This window comes from Heptranchias perlo, chromosome 30 (genome assembly GCF_035084215.1).
Source record: "Heptranchias perlo isolate sHepPer1 chromosome 30, sHepPer1.hap1, whole genome shotgun sequence".
In the NCBI taxonomy this organism is placed as follows: Eukaryota; Metazoa; Chordata; class Chondrichthyes; order Hexanchiformes; family Hexanchidae; genus Heptranchias; species Heptranchias perlo.
The window spans coordinates 5,757,539-5,783,175 of NC_090354.1; the positions used below are offsets into that span (position 1 = coordinate 5,757,539).

The following is a 25,637-nucleotide window of genomic DNA, read 5'->3' on the forward strand; positions in this document are numbered from 1 at the left end:
TTGTAATTATATTTTTACTCATTGTAAAAATAACATAGATTTACATGGAATGTACAGCACAGAAACAGGCCATTCGGCCCAACTGTTCTATGCTGGAGTTTATGCTCCACACGAGCCTCCTCCCATCCCTCTTCATCTCACCCTATCAGCACATCCTTCTATTTCTTTCTCCCTCATGTGCTTATCTAGCTTCCCCTTAAATGCATCCATGGCACAAGCATTTTCTTTTTCTTAATTACGCTTTACACATCAATATTAGAAAACAAAATAGAAACACATTTTTCAGTCAAAGAGAAACTGCTCTAAGAGATTCCATTATTCAAATCAATGGCGCATGTATTCCACATAGAATAATACACAAGCTGGAGAGTGTCACATGCAAGATACACAGGAGTAGGTTAAAGAAAAAAACGAAAGAACTCGCATTTACATAGTGCCTTTCATGACCTCAGGGTGTCCCTAAGCGGTTTGCAGCCAATTAAGTACTTTTTGAAGTGTAGTCGCTGTTGTAATGTAGGAAACGTGGCAGCCAATTTGCGCACAGCAAGGTCCCACAAACAGCAATGAGATAAATAACCAGGTAATCTGTTTTAGTGATGTTGGTTGAGGTATAAATATAGCCAGGACACCGGGGATAATTACCCTGCTCTTCATCGAATAGTGCCATGGGATCTTTTACGTCCATCTGAGAGGACAGGCAGGGCCTCGGTTTAACATCTCATCCGAAAGACGGCACCTCCGACAGTGCAGCACTCCCTCAGTTTTTGTGCTCAAGTCTCTGGAGTGGGACTTGAATCCACAACCTTCTGACTCAGAGGCGAGAGTGCTACCAAATGGTAGGTTACCCCAAAGGTACTGGACACTGGAGAGTATCATACACAGTATAATGCACAAGGTAGACAAAAGAACCAGAGGCAAGATGAGGAGAAATGTTTTTACGCAGCGAGATGTTATGATCTGGAATGCACTACCTGAAAGGGTGGTGGAAGCAGATTCAATAGTAACTTTCAAAAGGGAATTGGATGTACACTTGAAAAGGAAAAATTTGCAGGGCTATGGGGAATGAGCGGGGGAGTGGGCCTAATTGGATAGCTCTTTTAAAGAGCTGGCACAAGCACGATGGGCTGAATGGCCTCCTTCTGTGCTGTAAAATTATATGATTTAATGGAAAAGCTCAGGTTGCAGTTATATTATGCTACCAATCAGCGACTAATAGGTGCTGAGTGCGATTTCTGGCAGCAAGATCTCTGTTGTATTGTTTGGTTGCGAATTGTGTTCTCCCCTCCAGAAGAAATGTTTCCAGACAAGTTCAAAGCCCCACTCGTCACCAGTAAATTGTCAATCTACATACTATTAAATATCTGGCATAGGGCATGCACAAACCTTACTTCCTGTTGTCACGGTTATTGGGCACATTTTAGTGTCAACACTTACTATTGTAAATTGCTATGTCAACAATTCCCAATTAATTTTGCTACATCAATAGTCACAAAGTAGTTGCAGGCTCTGACCACTAGATGGCCTTTTGGAACCAGTCTCTGATGTCTCTCCGTCATTATATTTTATATATATATATATAGCATATATGCTGTATACATTTTGTGGATATATTGTGTACATATTGTAGATACTGTATAAGTATATACATTTCAAAAAGCTTATGTCCATCAACGACTGTAGACAATGCCACAGGCATTTTAAAAAAAACTGCAGCAAGTTTAAAAAGTGCCCACAAGGTCCAACAAACAACCTGAGCAATTTTTAAAACCTGATTTACCACTGCGCCTGGTATCAAGCCATGCAAGAGGGTCTCTCTGTAGTGGTCTCACACATCTGTATTCTGAAGTCAGATTGCACTTGACTCTGGAATTATAAAGGCTGGTTTTTAAATTCGTTATGTCCTGTGTATTCTCATCCTTGTTTTCAAATCCATCTATGGCCTCTCCCCTCCCTATCTCTGTAACCTTCTCCAGCCGTACAACCCTCTGCGATCTCTGCGCTCCTCCAATTCTGGCCTCTTGCGTATCCCCGATTTTCATCACTCCACCATTGGCGGCCGTGCCTTCAGGTGCCTAGGCCCTAAGCTCTGGGATTCCCTGCCTAAACCTCTCTACCACTCTCTCCTCCTTTAAGACGCTCCTTCAAACCTACCTCTTTGACCAAGCTTTTGGTCACCTGTCCTAATTTCTCCTTGTGTGGCTCGGTTTAAAATTCTGTCTGATCCTGTGAAGTGCCTTGGGATGTTTTTACTACTTTAAAGGCGCGATATAAATGCAAATTGTTGTTGAATGCCAGTTCATGGGGTGGAATGGAGTAGAAAAATGAGTGGAGATCTTCATAACAGGTCCTTTGCTCAGACTCACATTTCCTGAAGAAATGGGAAATGTGAAGGATGCTCCCCAGTCTCTATCTGGGACACAGGCCTACAAGACAAAACTGTCCCTGATTCAGCACTAGCTGTCAATCTTACTCAGAGAGACTGGTATAGTAAATGGCAAAAATGTCACACAGATGCAATAGGGGTGCGCATCTGAGATTGGGGCTGAGTAGAGAAAGCTTTATTCTACATCAGGCTGTGCTACACTTAATTTGGGAGTGCTTGATGCCTAGAATGTTCTATTCTGCAGACTTTCTGGGTCTGTTGTAGACTAATTGATAGAGATTGATTGCTATGATCAGTATTATACAACTACCAGAATAGTAGAAGGTGAACTAGATGGACCTGGGTCTTTTATCGTCTAACAATTCCAATGTTCCTAACATCTCTCACCTCGGTGAACATGTAAAGATTTGAAACAACGTGCATTATCTGTAAACTGTTTTTCATTCGCTCTCCAAAAAAAAAATGACTTCCTCCAGCAACACATTTTGAACCATGATGTGTGACTTGGCACAGCAAACATTCCAAATTTCAACATTTACCATGAGTAGAACAAGTAGCTTTCTTGAATCCGTTAAAAAGTCCCACAGGCAATGGAGATACATGTTTCTGCTCAGTGATTTTACTTTGTGACAGTGGGTTTGAACGGAGCTATCAGCTGCACACATCTCAAGGAACACAAACAGGCAAGGTGCAAAGAGAAAGAGTGAGCGCAATGACAGCAAACTCAGCACCGGAGGAGTGAGGGGAGAAAGACTGAGGTAGAGATTGCATCTGATGTCTGAGTAATGAGGAATGATGGAGAAGGCAAATGGAATGCTGGCCTTTATATCTAGAGGACTAGAGTACAAGGGGACAGAAGTTATGCTGCAGCTATACAAAACCCTGGTTAGACCACACCTGGAGTACTGTGAGCAGTTCTGGGCACCGCACCTTCGGAAGGACATATTGGCCTTGGAGGGAGTGCAGTGTAGGTTTACTAGAATAATACCCGGACTTCAAGAGTTAAATTAGGAGGAGAGTTTACACAAATTGGGGTTGTATTCTCTCGAGTTTCGAAGGTTAAGGGGTGATCTGATCGAAGTTTATAAGATATTAAGGGGAACAGATAGGGTGGATAGAGAGAAACTATTTCCGCTGGTTGGGGATTTTAGGAGTAGGGGGCACAGTCTAAAAATTAGAGCCAGACCTTTCAGGAGCGAGATTAGAAGACATTTCTACACACAAAGGGTGGAAGAAGTTTGGAACTCTCTTCCGCAAATGGCAATTGATACTAACTCAATTGCTAAATTTAAATCTGAGATTGATAGCTTTTTGGCAACCAAAGGTATTAAGGGATATGGGCCAAAGGCAGGTATATGGAGTTAGATCACAGATCAGCCATGATCTTATCAAATGGCGGAGCAGGCACGAGGGGCTGAATGGCCTACTCCTGTTCCTATGTAGCTATGTTCCTATGTTCCTAAACCTGGGCTTTTCAGCCTCAAAAGGAGGTATCTGAAAGATGATCTTACAGAGGTATAGAAGACTGTTAAGTGCATAGAAAAAGTTAACCTGGAGGTAGCACTTTTGCCTTTGAGTCAGAAGGTTATGGATTCAAGTCTCACTCCAGAGACTTGAGCACAAAATCTAGGCTGACACTCCCGATGCCAGTACTGAGGGAGTGCTGCACTGACGGAGGTGTCGTTTTTCGGATGAGACGTTAAACCGAGGCTCTCGTCTGCCCTCTCAGGTGGAGGTAAAAGATCCCATGCCACTATTTTGAAGCAGGGGAGTTCTCCCTGGTGTCCTGGCCAATATTTTTCCCTCAACCAACATCACTAAAACAGATTATCTGGTCACTATCACATTGCTGTTTGTGGGAGCTTGCTGTGCTCAAATTGGCTGCCACGTTTCCTATATTACAACAGTGACTACACTGCAAAAGTATTTCATTGGCTATAAAGTGCTGTAGGACATCCTGAGGTTGTGAAAGGTGCTGTATAAATCCAAGTCTTTCTTTTTAGAAAAAGGTAACCTGGAATATTACATTAAATGAATGTACCACTAGGTCAGTGTTGTCCAATGGAAATTGTTAATTTGTCACAGGTGTGGCTATGGCGACACCATTTTAGCCGCATGTACTCATCTTAGTAGAAAACACCTTACATAGACTCACATAATACAGGTAAATGGACTTCACGTGTATATATTTAATTAACAAGCATCTACCACCATTCAGTAACAAAGGAAGTAAACCACTCACAACAATCAAAAAAACACTCGCACTCTCTGCTTTTCGTCTTACCATTTTACCAACAAATGCACCAAATGGTTAAAGTTCACATGCACACGCCATGCGAATAAGATTATTGCGATCACATGCCCAACGACAGTGTCTACTACTCATTTTATTTACTAATCAGAAATGCTATTAGCTACATCTGGATTCCCAATTAGCTATATGTGGCCAGGGGTTAATGTATCGGACAACACTGAACTAGGGGGACAGGAACTGCTTCTTCGCACAAAGCTTGATCAAAGTGTGGAATAGACTTTCAGATAGAGTTGTGGACGCAAAAACCCTGGAATCATTTCATGGAGGTGTGAGTGTCTCTCAGAATGGATGGACTGAATGACCTTTCACATCCATAATTATCTTGTGATTTGAGGAGAGCAAATTACATAGAATTACATAGAATTTGCAGCATGAAACTGGTCCATACCAGTGTTTATGCTCCTCACGAGCCTTCTGCTTCATCTCACCCTATCAGCATAACCTTCTATTCCTTTCTCCCTCAAGTACTTATCCAGCTTCCCCTTAAATGCATCGATGCTATTCGCCTCAACTACTCCTTGTGGTAGCAAGTTCCACCTTCTCACCACTCTTTGGGTAAAGAAGTTTCTCCTGAATTCCTTATTGGATTTATTATTTATTTATTAGCAAGCAGCATGAAGGGGAGACAAACACTAACAAACCCCGACACCAAGGTCATTCTGAGAGACACCGCAACTAACCCTGTGATATTCGCCATCTTTTGCTGCAAGACATCATTTGCTCTAAAACATGACACTTCTTCCAGTACTAAAGTAAGCTGCAAAATACCGATGATAATTATAAATTTCCCTCATCTTAATGTGAGACATGCAGCATGAACTGCAATATGCATCAGTGAATAATGTAGTAAAAAATATACAGCAAACATTTCAACAGGACTTTCTTTTCACTCAATAAGATCAAGGTGAAGAATTGCAGAATGTCTGGTCAATAAAAATTTACAAGAACTTAAACTCTTCATCTAAACTCTCAGGAGTCCCACCAAAATCTTTCAGGACTTGTAAAATCTTTTAAAAGTCTGCGCTGCCAGTGGTAGACTGTCACTTCTGAAGTGGATTTGTATCATTCTGCATCAAAGGATTCAGTTCCTGAAGGTTTCTGGTACCTCCTTTGGCCTTATTAAAATATCAAGAGTCTGATGTCAATGCAAGCTTTCCCATGACCCTCAACCCCTGGTTGGCAGGAATCCTAGATTTACATCCAACTTGAATCTGGACTGAAGAATTGTACTGGCAACATACTGCTTTGAGAATGAACTAGTCACCATTTAGTGTAAAGCACTAATGATGAAATTGCTGCTGGATATTTTCACTAACTTGTGTTTACCTTAGTCTATTATTGTTTGATAGCACTCGACTGCTGCCTCTAACCCACTCACTGACTGCTGCTGCACTCGATTGTGTCCAGCTGGTCTGGAGAAAGTGAACAGCTGCAGCAGTCAGCAGCCGATGTACAGTAAACACTCGCTGCAACTTTAACCACCTTTTAGGTCCCCAGCCATGGCTCAGTTGGTAGCAATTTTGCCTCTGAGTCAGAAGGTCGTGGGTTCAAGTCCCACTCCAGAAGACTTGACCAGATAATCTACGCTAACACTTCGGTGCAGTACTGAGGGAGTACTGCACTGTTGGAGGTGTCATCTTTCGGATGAAATGTTAAACCGAGGCCCCGTCTGCCCCTTCATGTGGACGTAAAAGGTCCCATGGCACTATTTGAAAAGCTGCCAAGATTCACGATACATGTACCCGAGCATGATTCATGGTGTTCAGGAGATGGAGAAAATTTGGAACAGAAAAAAATCCACAAGAACACCCGAAAGAATTTGTACCTATGCCCATTTAAAACTTACGATCCTGCCTCATTACCTCAAAATTTAAATGTTTCCTTTGAGTTCTGCGTTGTAGAAAATATTCAGATTTTTGTTTTGTGCAATAGGCACCTTGGCAGCTCTGCATTACCTCACTCAAGGAGCCCATGTGTAAGCTTCAACAATAAGTCCCAACAAGCAATTCAATTCAAGCAATTCATCACCCAGCATCCACAGGATCACTTATCCACTAGGGGTCAAACGATAACAATCTGGAGGAGGAACGCTGGCAAATTTTTTTCCCCACCTTAGCCACGGAGTACAGACGGTAATTGCAGGGCCCCCATTGCTCCCTGCTGGATGACATCAGCAAACTCAGCACAAATGGGAATTGTTTGCAATCTATACTTCAGCTCCAAATGAGAAATCTCCTGGCAAGTCAGTGATGCGTTTACTTGGTTTCAGCAACTGCTCTCTCACATGAAACTCTGTGAGGTCCCACTGTAGCTAATGTTTCTTCAGCGTTTGTTGGCTCGCTACATTCTTCCTAACAATGTGGGTGAGTTTATGAGTACAAACACAGCACAGCGCAAAGAGTTAATGGAAAACTTGTAGCCTATTACGATATAGTCCCAGTGTGTTTATTGCGCAGCATACTGTTCCAAGTCTAAAATCAGTCTGAGCAATGCTCAAAGTCAAGTCTTTCTTTTCTCCTAATTTTCTATCATGTTTTTTTGGAAGACGCTGATTCAGGTTCCATGGCGCTGTTGGCCTTCCAGTACCGCAATCAACTGGTCCATTTCGAAATGTAAGCCTAGTTCAGGCTATTCGACCACAGAGGACACACCGCCAAATCTGTTCTCATCCAACCTCACGGGATGAGGGAGACCATTTCACCCATCCGGCCTCACCGTTCCAGAAAGAACCGACAATACCCCTGTCAAATCATCCATCAGTCACTTAAATGATTCCAAAGTGTTTTGCCCACACTGACCATCCCACAAGCTTATTGATCAGTCTTTGTGCAAAGAAATTCTTGCTATCAGTCCTAAATCTGCCTTTGTTAGTTTGAACTCAGTCCTACTGTCACAGTTTAATTTGAAATAGTGTTCCAGATGTACCTTTTCTCTATAGTTTACTATTTTACATACGTCTATGAGGTTCTATATCACTCCCTATTTTCAAGGTTGAAAGGATTGACTTCTTCCAGTCTTTTCTCATAACTCAGCTCTCTGATGTAAGGAATCAGTCTCACAGCTCTTCTCCATCCTGTCTTCAAGGTTTGAATGTCTCCATTAACTTCTCAGGGTCCAGAAATGGAAACATACTCAAGTTATCATCAGACCAGCCAGTATAAGCATGGCTTCCTTTGACTATTATCCTCTTGCTCTGGTTATATAATTCAGCCTTTTACTTGCATTGTTGATTGCTGCTCCTGGACAAGTTAAGTGCGAGTCTACTAATATCCCTGGCTCTCTTTCAAAGCTTAAGGTATTTCAACACCATTCATGGAGTTTTCTTCCTATGTGCAATATTTTGCACTTCTCTGTATTAAATCTCATCTGCCACCTACTTACATATTCTATCTGACTCATTTCATAGGTCCCTGTTGCCTCTTTCAGATTTAACTCCCCCTTCCCAGTTTGGTATTGACTGCAAATTTGATGAGCACTTCCCCACCTCAATATCAATCTCTTAACAAGCACCCACTGCTTTTAACCCCGTAGCCATCTCAGGTTTTATTTTGATTCCCCCACCACTGTAAACTTAAATAGCAGCCATTCATGTGGGACTTGTTAAAACCTTTTTGGAAGTGTAGGTTCACCATAGCACAAGTCTTTCCACAGGCCACTTGGGACTTCACTTCCTCAAAGTTGTCAAGGACATTAGTCAGACAGGATCCCTGCTGAAGCTGTGCTGACGATTACACTAGTTACCAAGTTTCATATACAATATTGGAAAACGTGAGGTTATGCACTTTGGCAGGAAAAATCAGAGAGCAAGTTATTATCTTAATGGCAAGAAATTGGAAAGTACTGCAGTACAAAGGGATCTGGGGGTCCTAGTGCAAGAAAATCAAAAAGTTAGCATGCAGGTGCAGCAGGTGATCAAGAAGGTCAACGGAATGTTGGCTTTTATTGCTAGGGGGATAGAATATAAAAACAGGGAGGTATTGCTGCAGTTATATAAGGTATTGGTGAGACCGCACCTGGAATACTACATACAGTTTTGGTCTCCATACTTAAGAAAAGACATACTTGCTCTCGAGGCAGTACAAAGAAGGTTCACTCGGTTAATCCCGGGGATGAGGGGGTGGATATATGAGGAGAGGTTGAGTAGATTGGGACTCTACTCATTGGAGTTCAGAAGAATGAGAGGCGATCTTATTGAAACATATAAGATTGTGAAGGGGCTTGATCGGGTGGATGCGGTAAGGATGTTCCCAAGGATGGGTGAAACTAGAACTAGGGGGCATAATCTTAGAATAAGGGGCTGCTCTTTCAAAACTGAGATGAGGAGAAACTTCTTCACTCAGAGGGTAGTAGGTCTGTGGAATTTGCTGCCCCAGGAAGCTGTGGAAGCTACATCATTAAATAAATTTAAAACAGAAATAGACAGTTTCCTAGAAGTAAAGGGAATTAGGGGTTACGGGGAGCGGGCAGGAAATTGGACATGAATTTAGATTTGAGGTTAGGATCAGATCAGCCATGATCTTGTTGAATGGTGGAGCAGGCTCGAGGGGCCGATTGGCCTACTCCTGCTCCTATTTCTTAAGTTCTTATGTTCTTATATAGGTAATCCTCAAGATTACTCTAGTCCATCATTTTATCCAGTGTCAAAGACAAATGGCTTTGTCTGTAGTTATCTAGATCTGTTTTGTCACATTTTTTTGAAAATTGAAGGGGAGGAAACCATGTTAGTTGCTTTCTCATGGGTTCATCCACTTCCCTGTAATGACCTTCAGCACCTCCAAAATCTCATCCCTTGTCTCTTTTAGTATTCTAGAATAAGTGGGGATTTGTTTGTTTTAAGCCTTTTAACCTCTCTGGTGGCCTGTGACTCATTTAAGTGAATGTCGTTAATAATAGAAGGCATGTTAGTCTGCCTTCCCTCATTACTATTTTGATCCATAATCTTTTAATATAGTAACTATTTTATTGTCATCAGGTTCAACCCCATTAGCATCTTTTAGGATGCCACCTCTTTTCTCAATGCTCTGTTACTGCAATAGTTTCTTATGGTTATGCTTAGCATCTATGGCTATTCTCATTTACAAGATTCCTCTTTGCCTCTCCAACCTCCCTTTTACTATGTTTCTGAATGTTCTTATGTTTATCCCAGTGCACCCTTCACCTTTCCCCATTCAGGATTTGTAGAATGTCATTTGCCTTATTTTGTTTCTGGTAGTCTTATTCGTCCATTTAAGGTTATGTTTATTGAGTCTGTGCTTGTTACTGCTAGGACTTCTTGATCTTGCATGCTCAGCAATCTGCCTTTAAGGGTATTGTATTTGACATCTACTGAAGTGTTACAAAAAAAACCTCCCAGATGAATTTCCATATGTTTGTACTTCATTCTCTTAAAGCTTGCCTTTTTAAAATTTATATTCCAGGCTCATTATTGATAAAACACAGATCATGTTGAATGTGATTAGTCTCTGGTTGGTGTCACCCAGGGAGCCATCACTTCTGTTCCTTATATATTGGCCTGGCCCAGAATTTGCTGTAGCCTGTTAACGAATGAAGCTCGCCTTTAGTTACACTTGCCCTTGCCTGTTTAATTTTCATGAGATTTTGCTGGAAGCCGGAGATGGAAACAAGGCATCTGGGATCTGAGTGAACAGGAACTGTGCATCTCCTTAACCAATCAGATTGAAGGATTGTTAAATGAACAGCGCGGAGTCTGAACCAGGAAGTGTAAGTTAGAATAATGAATTCAATGTCAAATCAGGTACAGAAAGAGAAATAAAGAGAGGGAAAGAAAGATTGGATTAGGAGAGAGAGAAAAAAGAGACAGAAAGAAAAAATTAAAAAAAATAATTAATTGCTTTTCAAATCTCCAACAATTAAAACATGAAGGAATGAGACTCCATTCTTGTAATAGTTAATTTTCAGAACCTGACAGGTTTGGAAGTAATTAACAGTTATCACGCTGAAATGGACAAGCCCTAACTTTCTGTGACAAGTTAATCGTATCTACCATGCAAGTACAGGAACTTCACACCGTTCAATGAATTTGAATAGTGAGTCAGACAGCGAGATGCCGTCTTCATGAAGCTAATGGCAAAGCGGTGCATCTCGGACAGCAACTTTTGGATTTCCGTGTTTAACCGCACATCTGCCCTCGCCTGAAGTTGCTGTATGATTTGCATCAGTAACGGTGAGCGCCATTAGCCTCACCGTTATTTCGGCAGCAAATTCTGGGCCATTCTCTGGGTCACTAATCGGTACCAAGTCAAGATTGGGCCATGAAGCCCTCAAGCAATATGTTTGCTAAGTTGACATTCCCAAATTATATTGGGCTGGTTGAAATCTCCCATTAAACTAGGAACATAGGAACAGGAGTAGGCCATTCAGCCACTCGAGCATGTTCCATTCAATTAGATCATGGCTGATCTAACCTTCCCATTTCCCCACATCAATGCTTTCCTCCATATAATAAAGTGCCTTCCTTCCTATTCAGATCTGCTAGTCATTAGCATACCTATGGTGTTAACCTTTCCCCTTTCATGTTGCATACCTTTCCACCTCTACTGGATCAAATGCTTTAATCTCCCTGGTATACAGGGCAACCTCACCTCCATTCCAATCTACTCTGCCTTTCCTGAGCAGTCAGTTCTTATAAATTGTATCCATTACCATCATCTTGGCTCAGCCAGGTTTCTGATTTTGTAGTTTCCCAAGCCACGACAGTCTCAAGTTCCTAATATTCATGTCCATACACCTTGAATTTACCTCATCTTTAGCTCCCAGTGTTTCCTGGTAGCTGGTTCTGGTATTTCACTGAGTTACTGTGTTCACCCATCACCACTGTGCTCAATGACCTACATTGGCTCCCAGTCCGGGAACGCCTCGATTTTAAAATTCTCATCTTTGTTTTCAAACCCCTCCATTGTCTCACCCCTCCCTATCTCTGTAGCCTCCTCCAGCCCTACAACCCTCCGAGATCTCTGTGCTCCTCCAATTCTGGCCTCTCGCGCATCCCCGATTTTAATCGCACCATCATTGGCGGCCGTGCCTTCAGCTGCCTAAGCCCTAAGCTCTGGAATTCCCTCTCCGCCCCTCTACCTCCTTTAACACACTCCTTAAAACCTACCTCTTCAACTGTCCCTATATCTCCTTGTGTGGCTCACTGTCAAATTTTGTTTGATAAAGCTCTTGTGAAGTACCTTGGGATGTTTTACCACATTAAGGGGCGATATAAATGCAAGTTGTGATTGTTGTTGTTTACGTCCATTTAACATCCATTCTTCAATGAATCTTATTTGGAATCCAATTTTCTCCACCCTCCCCTCCAAACCCTCATCCCTCGAGCTCAAATGATTCTCAATAGCTGCTTCAGATTTTTCTCAAGAATCTCATGCTCAGAAAGTTGTGGGTTCAAGTCTCACTCCAGACACTTGAGCACGTAATCTAGGCTGGCACTTCAGTGCGGTACTGAGGGAGTGCTGCATTGTTGGAGGTGCCGTCTTCCAGATGAGACGTTAAACCAAGGCCTTGTCTGCCCTCTCAGGTGAATGTAAAAGATCCTACTTTCGAAGAAGAGCAGGGGAGTTGGCCCCGGTGTCTTGGCCAATATTTATCCCTCAACCAACATCACTAAAACAGATTATCACATTGCTGTTTGTGGGATCTTGCTGTGTGCAAATTTGCTGCTGCGTTTCCTACATTACAACAGTGACTACACTTCAAAAGTACTTCATTGTCTCTAAAGCGTTTGGGGACATCCTGAGGCTGTGAAAGGCGCTATGTAAATGCAAGTTATTTCTTTCTTTTCCCTATGTTATTGACCCTTTTGTGGACTGCCATCACTGGCTCTTTTTCTGCTCTCTTCAATAACCCTTCAGGTCTCTCCTTAGTGTGATCAGCTTAGAAAGGAGGCATCTAAGACATGATATTATCGAGATATATAAGAGCGTGAAAGGAATGGAAAAAGTAAAGCCGGAGTATTAACTTTAAATTAACTTGCGGGAGTAGAACAAAGGGACACAGATGCACACTAGTAAAAGGTAATTTTAGGACTTCATCTTCACACAAAAAATGATCAATGTGTAGAATAAATTTCCAGATAGAGTAGTGGAGGCGAAAACCTAGAATAATTTAAGAACAATTGGATGCTACAATGAGAAGTCTTTAGGATCTTTCTGGATTGGATGAATTAAGATGAGCCAAATGACCTTCCACATTTCTAACTATTGTTTGATCTTATAGGTGACAACTGCATGCTTTGTGCTAACTACGAAATTTTCCCGTTAGAAGGTATAGGTTCAGAGTTTTCTGTCAAAATAAAGGTGAGGCTAATGGCACTCACCGTTACTGATGCACAAATTATAGAGCAACTTCAGGCGAGGGCAGATATGCAGTTAAACGCATAATTCCAGAAGTTGCTGTCCGAGATGCGCGCTTCCCTGCTAACTTTGCGAAAACGGCATCTCGCTGTCTGACCAACCTTTGAAATGCATTGAGCGGTGTGAAGTTGCTTTATTTGCACAGTAGATACAAACTAAACTCATCACAGAAAAGTTAAGTCAAGTCATTTCAAGCCTTTTAACCATGTGATGAGTGTTAATTACTGCCAGTCAAGCTTTATTAAAATTAATTTTTTAAAAGATTTTTCTTTATTCTCTCTCTCTTAATCCAATCTTTCTTTCTCTCTCTGTACCTAATTTGACCTTGAATTCACCCATTCCAACTTAGACTTCCTTCTCAGTCCTTGCGCTGCTAATTTCACAATCCTTCAATCCGATCAGTTAAGGAGATACCCAGTTGCTTGCCCTGTTCACACAGATCTCAGATGCCCTGCGGAGGGCACAGCGCCATTTATATCTCGCACTCCCTGTGCAAAATATGAGGGAGATTAAACGGGCAAGGACAAGGCTAATAATGGCGGGCACCGTTCGTTGCCTGGCTACAGCAACTTCTGGGTCAATATGTTTATTTCTAATTTGTTCTTGGCAGCATCGGTAAGGCTGCATTTATTGCACATCCTAGTTGCCCTAAAAGGTGGCGACAGGCCTTCTTGAATCACTGCAGTCCTTGTGTTGATGTTGCTAAAGACTCTTCTTGGGCCTCAACTGGTTAAGGCAGTGCGCAGCTAAGCCCAAGAAGCCAGGGAAAGTCCCAGTTTCAAACCCTGCTCTCTGCTGAGTTAATTGATCTCAGCTGGGGTGATGGTACAGGTGCTGCAATCATAGACATTTACAGAACAGGAGGCCATTCGGCCCATCGTGTCTGTGCCGGCCGAAAAAGAGCCACCCGGCCTAATCCCACTTTCCAGCTCTTGGTCTGTAGCCCTGTAGGTTACGGAACTTCAAGTGCATATCCTTTCAGGCAATGAGTTTCAGGCCCCCACCACCCTCTGGGTGAAAAAAATTCTCCTCAACTCCCCTCTAATCCTTCTACCAATTACTTTAAATCTATGCCCCCTGATTATTGACCTCTCTGCGAAGAAAAATAGGTCCTTCCTTTCCACTCTATCTGGGCCCAGTGCCCGTAGATTAGGGAAGGAAAAAATAAGCAGTCAGTGGCCACTATTGGAAGTATATATGAATGGATATTAGAGGGAGGGGAGGATGGAAATGGAGATATTGATGGGGGAAAGAAACTATTATGCTATTCTTTGATGCCTTCTGCTTTTTCATTTCTTGCTTTTTTTTTGCCAAGATATTTGAGCTCCTTCAATTCAAGATTTTTATTGTGGTGTTAACCACGATGGAGGTTGAGGTGATTTACTGGGGCTCACTGCTCTCCACAGAGTCCTATACTGTATTGGGAGCCTCTTGCTTCAAGTGGATTCCTCAATTTTTCTTTCCTTTCTTTTTCTCTTTTACTTTTGGTTCGTTGTTATTCTGTTTTATTTTATTCCTTTCTAAAAGCCTGTGATTTTTATAATAGTAGATCCCAGACCAGCCCCTTCAAATCAATCCGTGTTACTTCTCTCTTTCATTTGTCCCCATATTTTCACTCATATGACCCTACTTTATTGAGAACTCATTGATAGTGAAACCATTCTCAATTGCGTTAATTCGCAACGGTTAACGAATTATCAGAATCCTTTTTCCTTTAAAAGACACAATAATCTTTTTTTTAGTCTTTCTAGTGATTATTTTAACATATTGGTGTAAACAGTAAACAGTTCATCATGGGCACCGCTTTAAAGGAGTCATAAACATGACAGAGGAAATAAGCTGAATTAACATTCACAATTGAAGCAGACACTTCTGAGGTTAATCTCTTCTCTACTGATGTCAATTCAGCTTCCCTGCAACATCAGGCTTGGTAATAAGTCCAAACCCGTTCCCCTGATAATATCAGCATCATTCCATCTTTAAGCAAAACATTAAATAGATAGATGGCAAAAAGCAAAAGGATGCTTAATAATTAATGACAATTCCTTGTAACTGATTCGTGAAAGACTATTGATAGTGACACCTGCTCTTTAAGAAAAAATGTTCAGATAATAAAAATGTTAATCATAATACTTTGTAACCATTAGATTTTTGAAAGGATTAGTGAGAGTGACCTTCTTGCTTGAGCTTAGCAAATCAGGCCAAACACCGAGTAGCATAACATTTCACTGCATGGCTAAGTGCACCGTGTGGTGTCGTACTGAGCCATAACAACAACAACTTGCATTTATAAAGTGCCTTTAACATAGTAAAATGTCCCAAGGCGCTTCACAGAAGTGTTATCAGACAAAATCTGACGCTGAGCCACATAAGGAGGTATTAGGACAGGTGACCAAAAGCTTGGTCAAAGAGGTAGGTTTTAAGGAGCGTCTTAAAGGAGGAGAGGGAGGTAAAGAGGCAGAGAGATTTAGGGAGGGAATTACAGAGCTTAGGGTTGAGACAGCTGAAGGCACAGCCGCCAATGGTGGAGCGATTAAAATCGGGGATGCGCGCAAGAGGCCAGAATTGGAGGAGCGCAGAGATCTCGGAAAGTTGTAGGGCTGGAGGAGGTTACAGGGATAGGGAGGGGCGAGGCTATGGAAGGATTTGAAAACAGGATGAGATTTTTAAAATTGAGGCGTGGCCGGACCGGGAGCCAATGTAGGTCAGCGAGCACTGGGGTGATGGGTGAACAGGACTTGGTGCGAGTTAGGATATGGGCAGCAGAGTTTTGGATGAGCTGAAGTTTATGGAGGGTGAAAGATGGGAGGCCGGCCAGGAGAGCATTGGAATAGTCCAGTCTGGAGATAGCAAAGGCATGGTTGAGAGTTTCAGCAGCAGATGAGCTGAGACAGGGGCGGAGACAGGCAATGTTATGGAGGTGGAAGTAGGCGGTCTTGGTAATAGTGCAGGTATGTGGTCAGAAGCTCATCTCAGGGTCAAATAGGACGCCAAGGTTGCGGATGGTTTGGTACAGCCTCAGACAGTGGCCAAGGAGAGGGATGGAGTCGGTGGCTAGGGAATGGAGTTTTCAGCGGGGACCAAAGACAATAGCTTTGGTCTTACCAATATTTAGTTGGAGGAAATTTTTGCTCATCCAGTACTGGATGTCAGACAAGCAATGTGACAAATGAGAGACAGTGGAGGGGTCGAGGGTAGTGGTTGTGAGGTAGAGCTGGATGTTGTCAGTGTACATGTGGAATCTGATGTGTTTTCGGATGATGTTGCCGAGGGGCAGCGTGTGGATGAGAAATAGGAGGGGGCCAAGGATAGATAGTGCAGTCCCACCCAGCTGGACGATGGAGGAGAGGCACTGGAGGAGGATGGTGTGGTCAACCCTGTCAAAGGCTGCAGACAGGTCGAGAAGGATGAGGAGGGATAATTTACTATTATCACAATCACATAGGATGTCATCTGTGACTTTGATAAGGGCCATTTCATAGTATCCAAAGTGGCAGAGGTGGAAACCTGATTGGAGAGATTCAAACATGGAGTTGCGAGAAAGATGGGCACGGATTTGGGAGGCAACAACACATTCAAGCACTTTGGAGAGGAAAGGGAGGTTGGAGATGGGGCGGTAGTTTGTAAGGACAGAGGGGTCAACGGTGGTTTTTTTGAGGAGGGATGTGATCAGTAAGATCGCAGATCTGTACCGAGTTAACCAGCATCAGTTAGCAGTGGGGCATTACAATCAACAGCGGGGGTCCTAAGTTAGAAAGGGGGGAAAAGCATGTGTAAACCAGGATTCCCACTCCTAATTCCTATCTAGTGACCTCTGCTGGAGATATGCGTTTGGGACACTGGTTTCAATCAGGGCTCGGCATGTGGTATCCTACAGAGTCCAATAGCCTGCTGGCACACTCACTATCTAGGCTCGCACATAAAGAATGGTCACTTGGATGAGCTAGCAGAAGTTTGCCAAAGCCCAAGGAACCTTATCCTAGCATGAGATTTTGGGGGAGAGAGTTCCAGATTTTCACTACAGTGTAGAAGTGTTTCCTGACTGTCTTCAGGAAATAAGGGATAAGGGAAGAAAGCCAGAAAAAGGAACAGCACTGGAAATACCTACATACTAAATTAATTTATTGCATCCATTGATCTGTTCTGTGTGCATGTGAGGTGTGTGTTCACATGTATGCAGCTACCTGAATATGTTAGATATTCCAGTTCTTTCACAAACCTGCCACTCATCCCCCACCTTACTCTCCGAGATATTTAAATTTTGCTAGTGTTGATTTATACAGGTTTTTGACACAACAATTTCATCTAAAATGATCAGTGTTAGATTTAAACAAGATAATTAGAGGGCCACCATCATCACAAAAAAGTGTTTGGCAAATATTTCTAGACTTATCTATGAATACACAAGAATGGAAATTACATTGAAAACAATCATGACTTCACCTGCGTGTGCCAAAAATGACCTAGAGGCTTTTTCTCACCTCATTTAAAAAAAGTTTATTAAATACTTTTTCTTTGTTTTGAAAAAAAATCGGAGGGTTTTGTATACGTTTGGCTGAATGGGCAAAACTCTTGCTTCTGGGGCAGAAGTTTGTGAGTTCGGGTCTCATTTCCGGACTTGAGTACCTAGGGGGTGAATTTCTGCAGGGGGTTCTCCCGATTATCCACTGTAACTTTGGCAGAAGAGCCGCAGAACCCCCCGGACAAATGCCATTTATGCCATTTTTCTGGGGTTTCTGTGGCCCTTCCATCAAAGTTACAGCGGATAATCGGGAGAAGCCCCTGTGGAAATTCACCCCCTATAGTCTAGGCTGACATTCCAATCCAATAGTGAGGGAGCACTGCACTGATGGACGAGCCATCCTTAGGATGAAACATTCAAACAAGGCCCTGCTTGACTGATCTGGTAGTTGAGGTAGGAACATAGGAACAGGACCCTCGGGCCTACTCCGACATTCAATTAGATCATGGCCGATCTGCACCTCAACTCCATTTACCGTGTTTGCTCCATTTCCCATGATACCCTTACCTAACAAAAATCTATAGATCTCAGTCTTGAAAGCTCCAGTTGTCCTAGCAGCCACAGCCTTTTGAGGGAGAGAGTTACAGATTTCTACTACTCTTCATGTTAAAAAGTGCTTCCTGATTTTGCTCCTGAACGGCCTAGCTCTAATTTTATGATTCGGTCCCCTCGCTCTTGATTTCCCCACCAGAAGAAATAGTTTATCTGTATCCACCCTATCAAATCCTTTTCACATTTTAAACACCTCGATCAATCACTCCTCAATCTCCTATACTCAAGAGAACACAAACCGCGTTTAGGCAACCAAAATCCTATGGTACAATTCAAAGACGAGCAGGGCATTCGCCACTGTCCTGCCCAACATTCCTCCCTCATCCAATATCATCCAAAAGAAAATATTTTGAAATTTAAGTTGAGTAATGTTTATATGCTTCCTTGGATTATGGTACATCACAGGTTACTTTACATGTCACTTGCAATTAATGCAAATAGTATCTCGCACAGTTCTGTTATCGCTGCCAGTCTGCCACCATTATGATATTTGCATTTATTTAGCACTTTGTCATGTAATCAAAATGTTTCAAAGTACTTCACGCAATGAATTACTTTTGGATGGGCTGTGACTAGCGAGAGGGTCAGTAACCAGAGGACACAGGTTTAAGATAATTTGCAAAACAACCAGAGGAGAGATGAGGAGACATTTTTTTACTCAGCGAGTTGTTATGATCTGGAATGTGCTGCCTGAAAGGGCGGTGGAAGCAGATTCAATAGTAACTTTCAAAAGGCAATCATATATATACTTGAAAAGGAAACATTTTCAGGGCCACAGGGAAAGAGCAGAGGACTGAGACTAACTGGATAGCTCTTTCAAAGAGTCGGCACAGGCACGATAGGCTGAATGGCCTCCTTCTGTGCTGTATGATTCTATGATTCTATTAAATAGTTTTGCAGAGCATAAAATTGAGCAAGATGGTCTTGCAAAGACAAAAAGTCCTGGAAAACTCTGTCAATGGCCAATCGTGTTATGTCAGAAAAAAAATTCTAGCATATTTCTTTGTCTTGTCCTCTCTTCTTCTCTCCAAAATGCATCAATAGGTCCAAGGGTCAGCTCTTGGCTTAACAGTCGAAGCAGTTAACCCTGCCAGCCAGTGCTGATCAGGGTGAATAAATTTACATGTTCCCGGCCTGTGCACGTGCTGACAGACACACCAGCAGAGTTGCAAGGGGGTTTTAAAACCTGCTCAAAGCCAAGCTTTTGCTATCTGCTCTTTAATTATTAAAATTTATAATGGGCAGCAGGCCACAATACCGATCTCTTTGGTTCGTCCTAAGAGCTGTACCCACTGGAACTACCCATTGGGGCTGACTCATTCCTTGGCAAAGCGTCAAGCACATAAAGTGGGCCAGGGGCTCACTGGGCAACACCATTTCTTTTATGAAGCAGTTCCCTTTAAAAGATTATGAGGAAGGATCTTACAATCTATCTTTTCTCTTTACAGATACTGATTGACCTGCTGTGTATTTCTAGCATTTTTCTAGTTGTAATTCATATTTGCAGGATTTTTTTAACCCTTTAAAAGATAGTATAGATTTGCTGAGCTGGTGTGTTAAATGCTTCTGGCATACACATTTGCTCTGGTACACTAGCATGAATCCCTCTACCCACAGAAACAATCACTGGCTACAGACGGTATAAATTACAATACCCACACTTCTCACTGAAGTTCTTCGCACTGCCGATTTGACCTGCCGCCCATTGCGGAAAAGTTCCAACCAACCCGCCCGCTCGCTCCTCGGTGCTGTTGGTATTCATCCGACGGCGCAAGTCAACCCCTCTCATCCTATGATAATCCCTTGGCCTGTTTTTTGTTCTAGTAATCCATCAGAAGTTTGTGTAAATAAAAAACAATATATTTTTCTTGTAATTCTTTTTGAGGGAATAATGGAAATCTGCAATTACATGTGGTAGTTATGAAAAATTCCGCGCTAAAAGATTGACCTTTCCTAATTTAATGCAAATATCCGGAAAAAGATTGTTCTTTTGCCAGATGTGTGTAATTGTAATGTTGCAGCCTTTGTTAACTACTTAAGTGTAATGGACTTACTTGATTGCAATTGTGTTTACATCCGTCAATTTTAAACTTGAAATGCTCTTCCCATTGGTTTGGTGAAAGTTTTTTTTTAGCGTATAAAATGTATTTGTCCTATAAACGGATTGGCCTGTTCGGTATCCCGAATTTGAAATGTGGACGAAAGATGCACGGAGTAAAATAGTGCATTTGGAGAAACGCCAATCTCCTAAACTTGTTCTTCGATTATAGTATTTGGTTTATGGAACAGTTATAAAACAATCTGCGGAAATCTAGAGAACACGTGGAGAAGCGTGAACAAAACTGACCTCTTCGCGTTCAACTGGCCAAAAAAAAATCTAATACAACATGGCTAAAAGAGAGAGAAAAAAAACGTTTAGCAACAAATTAGACCCCTGCACAAGTAGACCTGTCAAGTCTTCCTTGGGGTGAGACTCGCTCATATTGGTTTAAAATGTCACGTATTTTTGATGTATCTCACACTGGAAAAATAAACACAACTCACATATGATTAAATGGGTTTGCAATCTCTCAGTCTATTTGATCATAAATCTCTCTCTAATATTTCCCTGTTGTTGTCAACTCTGCACAGAATTGTTCTTTAAAAACTTATATTGGTGTATAATTTATCGCCTTCAATCCTCAATAAAACTAAAAATAATGAATTAGAACCGTAAATGCTTATTAAGGTTGTAATTCGCCACGCAATTTTGGTTTTCTTAACTCCACAATCCCTACCCAGAAAAATGAATTGTTGGGTATCTAACAGAATCATCAAGTGTCACTTGTAAACGACAATCTCTCATTTTGTTCTAGAAAAGTAACCATTTTTTTAAATGATTTAACGTCATTTTGAGGATAAATAGTTCCATTTTTTTTAAAGAATGGTTTGCAATCTGTTCTGGTTCTCGTTGATCAGAAATCCCGCCTCTAACATTTTCCCTTGTGTTGACAGCCGGAGTATTAATACTTCGACTAAAAATAAAACAGAAAAAAAAAATCGAAAGCTTTAATTGGGATTCAGCGTCACAAAACCATTCCAAAAATAACTGGGGACAGGGCAGCAGTCTTTGGAACAGATGTGAAGGAATTAGGCAGGGTGGGACATTTTTATCGCCCCTTCCACGCCAGTCATCCTGAAGTTTGCTATCTCTTCCCCACCAATATTATAAAACGACATGATGAAATGATTTTACAGCGGGTATCCTGTACGCTGGGAGCTTCCCTTCCCAAAGGATTGCCTTTCACGCACACACTTACACGTGTCTTAGGGATTGTGCAAGTTCAAACGCTCTCCTGTGCTTTCGTAGACTGGTCTATCGATGGATCGCCACCTGATCTACCGGTGGCCTGAATGGATTAGGTGCTGGCGTGTTATCGTAGGCAATACCCATCTAGTGTATTGTTCAAATATAATATACTCGGTTCAACTTTCCAGCTATCAATATTGGCTGTTTTATAGAAAACTGAATTATCTCCACTGCATTTATCCATCCACTATTCATGAATATTACCAAGGCTTGTCTATTACCGGGAAAATGTATTGGAACTCGCGAGGCATCTTTTAACATTTTGAATATTCTCTTTTCAGGATATTCTGAAACTACCAACAAGAACAAAATCGGTTGGGAATATTGAATCTGTGCATAATTCAACAATTTAAGTGTTCAGGAGGAAAAAAAATATTAATATATTAACCGGCGTGTGTGGATTTGAATTTAAAAGATAATCTGAATTGTTGAGGTTTTATTCTGAATTAAATATAAATAAAAATCTCTTTGGAGTGTTGCTCAGTATTGACGGTAACCATGGTGATTCTCCTGAAAGGTGTATTATGCGCAGAGCTTGATGGGTAGACTGTTGACTGCTCCTTTTCACCGATTCTGTTGCGTTTTATCGAAGGTTGCTCAAAGTTTCAACCCCAAATGTTTTTCCTCGGTTCACCGGTTCGCCCCCCACACCCCTTCCCCATATTCTGGATCTGAATAGAATAACGTTGCTGATGGCCTTTGCTGCAATACAAGCTCCTCACTGAAAACAAGCATCACCCTCAGATAATCAGCGGTTCTGATGCATCACAATTTAGTGCACACTGAGTTTCACTGTTTTTTTTTAAAAATAGCATTAAAATCGTAAATGCGGATGGATTTGGAGGTTTCTTATTCAGACAGGGCTCTGGATGCATCGATACCATTTCACTCTCTCTGCCTTATCAAGCGCCCCCTACCCCCTCATCCCCCAGGGTGCTGTTATTTCCATCTACTGTACAACCTTCTCCTTGTAGCTGCCCCCGAGGGGACACCACTGTCAGAGCTCAGACCCCCGCCACCTCGCGAAATAAAACTGCTCCAGTCCCCATGCCCAGTATTCAGGATTGGATTTGTATGCGCTCGTGTACGAAAGAGACGCATTTTGTGCTCTGGATTTGGCGACATTGGCGAAAATGTCAGTCCGGATTTCAGCAGCATTGAATTCAGTAAGTGACGACCCCCGCCCTCCCTTTTTTTAACCATATATGCATCAACCATTGGAATAAGCTGCACGGGTCTTATTAATGTTGATCGTATAAAAAGAATCTGTATTCAAACCTAACTGATAGAAAGAAGAAAGACTTGCATTTATATAGCGCCTTTCACGACCTTAGGACGTCTCAAAGCGCTTTACAGCCAATGAAGTACTTTTGAAGTGTAGTCACTGTTGGAATTTCGGAACTGATGCACCCAGTATTTCATTGTTCAGGTGGCAAATGCAAAGCACGAATGCTTGAAATACGAAAATCTTCTAAAGGCACGAAATAAAATGCAGCCGAAGGAGAAGCTTGTTCCACCGAAGCCGCCAATCTATCTTTCCCTTTCAGCCGCTGACCGGCGAGCTGTGCATTTCCAACATTTAAAAAAATGTCGAAAAGTTCAAATCCAATCGGCGTCCAGTTTACCACCGTTTATAGTCACTAAATGAGGCGATACCTTGTTACCCGTGTCCATTCCTTTCAAAACTTTATTCAATAAGTTTTTTTTTGTTTGCTTTAGAAAATAAAAGGATATTGTCAATATTTTGAAGGAATAGCTGTCACAGCACTCTCCATTCTACAATCGAAAGGTTATTTTTAAACATGGGAAGATGTTTATAATTAAAGTAAATACAATTCTAGAATGATTTAATAGGTTTATCAAAACATAAAATAAAATTTATGAAACAATATTCCATTCTTAACTCATTTCCTGTGTGCTGTTCCGTCGGTAGCACGTCGTTAGAAGGACTGAGTTTTAATTTCATTGCCAGTACCTGTGTTTCGTTCACTCCCACATTTGTTCCTCTCGCTCTCTCGCTCAATCACACACACGCACATCAAACTAAGAAAATTTAAGCACTGAAATGCTAGATTGTACAGTCGACTCCAATTAATTGAGTAAATGGAAAAAAAATCACTATTTGTGTTAAGCAGGCAACGCCAGTTTTTGTTTTGGAATTATCCCAACTTTTTTTTCCGCAGTGTATATTTAATTATTGTTGTCATGTTTTTAAAACACATCCAATATGAAGAAGCAAAAGAGACCAAGCGTATGGAATCAGGAACAAAAATACCTAACCCATTGTCTACCTACATCCGTGGTATTTGCTCCTATCATTCTAATCACTTCAACTGAAAATTTTGTATCAACTGTTTCCAATCCAGTTATTCTGAATTGTATTCCCGTACGTATTTCACTCAAAAAGTAAAACGATTAATATAAAATAGCTTATCCGTCTCTGAATCTCCCCGTTGTAATTGTAACTATAACTGTTGAAGAGATTCCAGAGGTCTATTAAGAAGGTAGGGATGATGAGGAACGCCGCCATGAATGACACTTCCAATGGCAGTTTGTTAAAAGTGCACCCAGGGATTGGAGAGTTTCCGCCCAACTTCTATCTTCAGGGCTGCATCGAGACGGCCAACATTTTTCTGGAAGAATTTCTCTGCTCAGGACTGAAGGTGAATTTCCATGAGATCCTGCTTTTTTTTCTGTTATTTGAGGTCAGAAACTCGTGACTTCTCAACTATTGCTCAACGGACATTACCTTCTTTTCCCACAAATAAAAGTTAAAACAAAATAATTGTGAAAATAAATGACATATTCCACTCGCTGGAAGTGTACACTGATCATGTTACACCCAGGCCTGCAAAGCTTGAGTTAGAATATGAACTATTTCTTAGGTCAGGTCGTATTCCATAAACAGGGCTCTCTATATAATGGCTTACATATACACAATATTTCACCTCGTGCTTTTCTACTGTTTTATCAGCCCAATACACAACGCCACGTCTGAGAGAGAAAATAGCCCCCTCATATCATTCAAAGGAGCATCGCCGCCTCGCAACACGTGACTCTCCTTGTTCGGGTCAACTTTAATTGGCTACAACACCATCCATCCGAATGAGATTTGAAAGTCAAACGACATCATTTGTCACAATACCAGTTTCAATACAATTAATGTTCCCCCTTTTAACAACTGCAACTGATGATACTGATTTTAAGGCAACATTTTTAAATGTACAGGGTTTAGATAAACGTCACCGCCTGATCTCTCAGTGGACACACGTGGCGACCAAATTGAATCCTGTGGCCAATGTCCCTTCATTTAAGAGGAATCGACTGTACTCGACATCTGCAATTAGGTGAAATGAACGGCGACACCCAAAGTCGTCTGGATCCCAACCTGGAGGTGTGTTTCTGTCCGTTTACATTTACAAAGCTGTGTAGGGAATACAAACGTTTCTGACAATAAACATATTGCTAAACAGAATATATATATTACATTTAATAAACGGCGCAGAAGCCAGTTTGATTTTGGCCGCGCCGTGTATAATATACAGGCGAGTTTCTTTTCCTTAGTTGGTTGACATTCAGTTAGTTGGTCCAACTTTCAGCAGGAAGCCGGGGCTGACGAGCCGTTAACAGTCACTTTGCGGCCTCTGCCGACAGATGGAGGCATCTGGTGACAGTTTGTGTTGCCGTTCACGATGGAGGCAGCTGCAACTGGATACTGCGGATTGGGAGACAGTGCCGGCGTGCCGGGGCTTGGCAGTGACGAGGACGTGGACGGGACGGCGGCTGGGCTGCCTTTGTCACTCACTGAGTCACTCTCCGAGTTTATACTGGTGTTAGCGAAGTCCTCGCTGGGGTGACTGAGTTTTAACCGTTTGCAGGCGGGCTGAACCTTGTATTTCAGGGGCAAAGGGCCATTCTACAAATGAAACAGAAAACAGGGAAATTAGTGGAAATGGTTTGTATTCAATCAAATACTGGAAATAAAATGAAATATAATATAAACATTTGAATATTATCTCCTACTCTAAATCAGTCTTTCCCAGAATTTCAAAGCTGTGGAGTTCTACCTCTCAATCCTTTCCTCATACAAACCTAAAGGCTTTTAAAAACCAGGCTGACCACTGATTCTTCATTTACCTCGTCTT

The 25,637-nt window shown here is 41.8% G+C and overlaps 1 protein-coding gene across 1 annotated transcript in view; it reads right to left on the bottom strand.

Annotated features, from left to right (window-relative positions):
• Positions 1-24,554: 24,554 nt before the first annotated feature.
• The window catches only part of LOC137300101 (polycomb complex protein BMI-1-like), a 29,773-nt gene continuing 28,690 nt past the window's right edge, over positions 24,555-25,637 (bottom strand). Inside the window, exon 11 of the mRNA XM_067969195.1 lies at positions 24,555-25,408. Within this exon, the coding sequence (XP_067825296.1) occupies positions 25,088-25,408 (321 nt within the window). The 3' untranslated portion in view covers positions 24,555-25,087. The remainder of the gene's footprint in view (positions 25,409-25,637) is intronic.